The 3977-nt window shown below is 32.5% G+C and overlaps 1 protein-coding gene across 1 annotated transcript in view; it reads right to left on the bottom strand.

The window, feature by feature from the left end:
- LOC105314016 (FGGY carbohydrate kinase domain-containing protein-like) overlaps positions 1-3977 on the bottom strand; it is a 29379-nt gene that overhangs the window by 24215 nt on the left and 1187 nt on the right. The window contains exons 2-4 of the mRNA XM_020000904.1: positions 3530-3717; positions 1535-1663; positions 97-197 (exon numbers count right to left, since the gene is read on the bottom strand). Of these exons, the coding sequence (XP_019856463.1) occupies positions 97-197; positions 1535-1663; positions 3530-3717 (418 nt within the window). The remainder of the gene's footprint in view (positions 1-96; positions 198-1534; positions 1664-3529; positions 3718-3977) is intronic.

The raw sequence follows: 3977 nt of genomic DNA, 5'->3' as shown, positions 1-3977 counted from the left end.
GTACATATGTACATGTATGTACATGTACAAGTACATTAAGATGCATGTATAAGATCAAGTCGTGTCGGTATGATAAAACTAGTTGGTATCACTCACCATCATGTGACAGGATGAGGTCCCTCCTATAAGAGCAAGACGAGAGGTAAGAGGAACATCCCCTAGCGACCCAACCTGAGACGTATCGGCACCAAGCATACCTAGAAAGAAATACACATGAACATGATATCAACAGTGGATAATTATTCACTGCTGATGTCATACGTACACAAACATGTACATAAATGTACGTGTACACAAATTAGGATGCGATACAAGTAAATAAATAATTAAGACTCACTTTACATGAACATGTATACATTACATGTAGGGACAAAATATTATAATAATTAGGTGGTGTGTATAAGGGATTATGAGGTCAGAGTTAAAGCAATTTTAAGGTTTTAAAAATGGTCATAGCTACAAAAGTTGTGCTCAAATTTAGCTCAAACTTTCTGCATAGCATAATGACATCAATACGTATCAGAAAATGTAATAAGAATGGGGGGTGATTTTGGAGCCATTTTTTGGATAACACCATGGGCTATACTATAGTACAGGGTATTTTTCAGAAATTGGCCTATTTTTTAAAATGACTATAACTTGAGAAATTGAAGTCGGAATCAGCTCAAACTTTCAACATAGCATAAGGACATCAATATGTATCAGAAAATGCAATAAAATTTTGGGGTCATTTTGGAGCCATTTTTTCAAAAAAAAACCATGGGCTATAGCCTTGGGTATTTTTTCAAAAATCGGCCTATTTCTTTAAATGGCCATGGCTCAAAAAATTTAAGTTGGAATCAGCTCAAACTTGGTACATAGCATAAGGACATCAATATGTATCAAAAAATCTAATAAAAATTGGGGGTGATTTTTGAGCCATTTTTTGGAAAAAAACCATGGGCTATATATAGTACAGGGTATTTTTCAGAAATTGGCCTATTTTTTAAAATGACTATAACTTCAGAAATTGAAGTCGGAATCAGCTCAAACTTTCAACATAGCATAAGGATACCAATATGTATCAGAAAATGCAATAAAATTTTGGAGTCATTTTGGAGCCATTTTTTGGAAAAAACCATGGGCTATAGCCTTGGGTATTTTTCAAAAATTGGCTTGTTTTTTTAAATGCTCATAACTCAAAAAATATTTGTCAAAATAAGCTCAAACTTTCTACAGAGCATAAGGACAACAATATGCATCAGAAAATCTAATAAAAATTGGGAGTAATTTTGGAGCCATTTTTTTGGAAAAACTATGGACAGTGTATTTTTCAGAAATTGGGCAATTTAAAAAATGCCTATAACTCAAAAAATTCAATCAGAATCAGCACAAACTTTCTATACGTGTAGGCATTTTAAGTAAAAACACCCCATTGCCACTATTTTATTAAATAGAATGGCCAAGGTACATGTAACCCAAAAATTATTAATAATTATCATCATCATCATCACCATTATTATTATTATTATTATTATTATTGTCATTACTATACCTAATCCTCCTGCATGGGCATCAATGATTCCAGTAGCTACTGGTGTGCCTGGTGTTAGTCCTAACTCAACAGCTGCTCTCTCACTTAACCCTAAACCAACTGACCTTCCTGGTACCTGAACTTTAGTACCTACAGTACAATCACAATAATAACACAATAGTAAATAATACTATTAGTGAGAATAATAAATAATAATAATAATAAATTAATAATAATAACACAATAGTAAATAATACTATTAGTGAGAATAATAAATAATAATAAGAATAAATAAATAATAATAATATAACAGTAATAATAATAATTGTTTCTCTTATTTCTTGTTTGTCCTTGGTGCATTTATTGTGCATGTCTGTGTGTTGTATTGTGCTTTTTGTCTTTCATAATAATAATAATAATAATAATAATAATAATAATAATAATAATATAATAAGAAAAAGAAGATGGCTTGTGTCATTGCCAGAACACCTTTTTAAATATGGAAACTCTTAATAGAAGTACAATGTACATACAAGATGATTTATCAATCATGAGAGAGTAATACTTGGCTAATTTTACCTGTGGGAAATAATTGGAATATTGCATGCCAGATATGTCACCGAGTATGCTCAGGTTGAAACAAAATACCAGATTTTATTATGACAAATTCTTCAGAGAGCCACCAATCACCAGTATTACATGTACATGTAATTCTTTACATGTTCTAGGATTACATGTATAATGTTCCAGGGTTAGGTGATTGTGATCTTTGGTCGCTGAGTATGCTCAACAAAATGACAAATTTTATACTAAAATATTCTTCACAAAGCCACCAATCACCAGTAGTACATGTACATGTATTACAGTATTACATGTAAAGGCGAGTTCTCAATGATCCATTGTTTTTCATGCACTAGCAACTGGAAGTGCTGTATAAACCAATGGCAGTATGCGTCAATGCGTCAGAATGAAATGTTTTCTAATCTGACGTATTGACGCATGCTCCCATTGGTTTATACAGCACTTTCGGTTGTGACGGACGTGCATGCATCATATTGAGAATCAGCCTTAATTCCTCGTCAATAAATTGTACTGTGCTCTAGAGTATTGCAAATACATATATGTACATGTACATGTAACTGAAGGTGATGGAGGTCTTTGATCTCACTAAAAAAGGTTTATCATGTGTGAGCAATAAAGGAAATAAGCAACTGAACTTTAATCAAATTTAAAGGTTGGAACAAAAACAGTGGAGTACAATTCTACATTGAAACATAATTGGATTACAAAATACACTAAAATAATTAGATAATCTACAATTGTACATGTACATGTACATACATGTATGCCTGCACATTAACAAAGTACATGTACATGTACAGAGCCGGACATCAGACATTTTCGGACCATTTTGCTTAATTGTCCGACCAACTGCCGTGTTGTTCTACCATTTTGTCTGAACATTAGTAAACAACACAAAATTTTTATTAGTAATTATTACTAAATTAATGGTCATGCTTTTGTAAGTTTCTTTAAATTACAAAAAAATTTTGAATTAAACACTCACTAACAAGCACACACATTGAGATATAAAAAGGATAAATGAACGTGTCCGACCATTTCATTCAAATGTCAGACCAAAATAGGCTGCGTTCGGACATAGTGTCAGAACACTGTTTAAATGTAATTTCAGGCTCTGCATGTACATGTAGATTGTACATGTACATACATGTACATACATACATGTACATGTATGCCTGCACATTAACAAAGTACACGTACATGTACATGTAGATTGTACATGTAACACATGTAGATTATGTTCTATTATGTATCTATCTATTTTTAACTCAGACACACATGCATGTAACATGTATATGCATACTGTATATATGCATTTTTATTAATAGTTTAGTTTGTTATAGATACAGACATATTTAATACACAGTTACTATTATACATGTAGTACATGCATGTACGTACATGTAAATGTACATGTACATGTACATCTCTTACCAATCCTCTTGTATTCTTCATTCACTAAGCACTCCAGACCTATTGAACACCAAAAGGAGTCATTCCATCCTTTAGCGAGCCTGACATTAGTAGTATCACCATTAGTGGCTTCATCATTACTAGGTACAGTGGTGTCTTCCACGTCGTGAGCTATGTAGGTCCATTTACATGTCAATGTACATAATGACCTGAGAAGAGAGAGAGAGGGAGAGAGAGGGAGAGTGAGAGGGAGAGGGGGGAGGGAGGAAGAGAGAGAAATGGTACATGTACATGTATATCTATGGTACTAGAATGAGAAGAAATACATGTACATTGTAGTAGGAAAGAGTAGTACAAAAAGTACATGTACAGTGCACATACATGTAATATCAATTCATTATACATGTAATATACATGCACAAATGCTAATAATTATTTTACTAAAACAAATACCAATAATTAAATCTAC

The sequence above is a fragment of the Amphimedon queenslandica genome, unplaced genomic scaffold, assembly GCF_000090795.2.
Source record: "Amphimedon queenslandica unplaced genomic scaffold, v1.1 AMPQUscaffold_13138, whole genome shotgun sequence".
Classification (NCBI taxonomy): domain Eukaryota; kingdom Metazoa; phylum Porifera; class Demospongiae; order Haplosclerida; family Niphatidae; genus Amphimedon; species Amphimedon queenslandica.
This window is presented reverse-complemented; position numbering and strand designations above follow the sequence as displayed.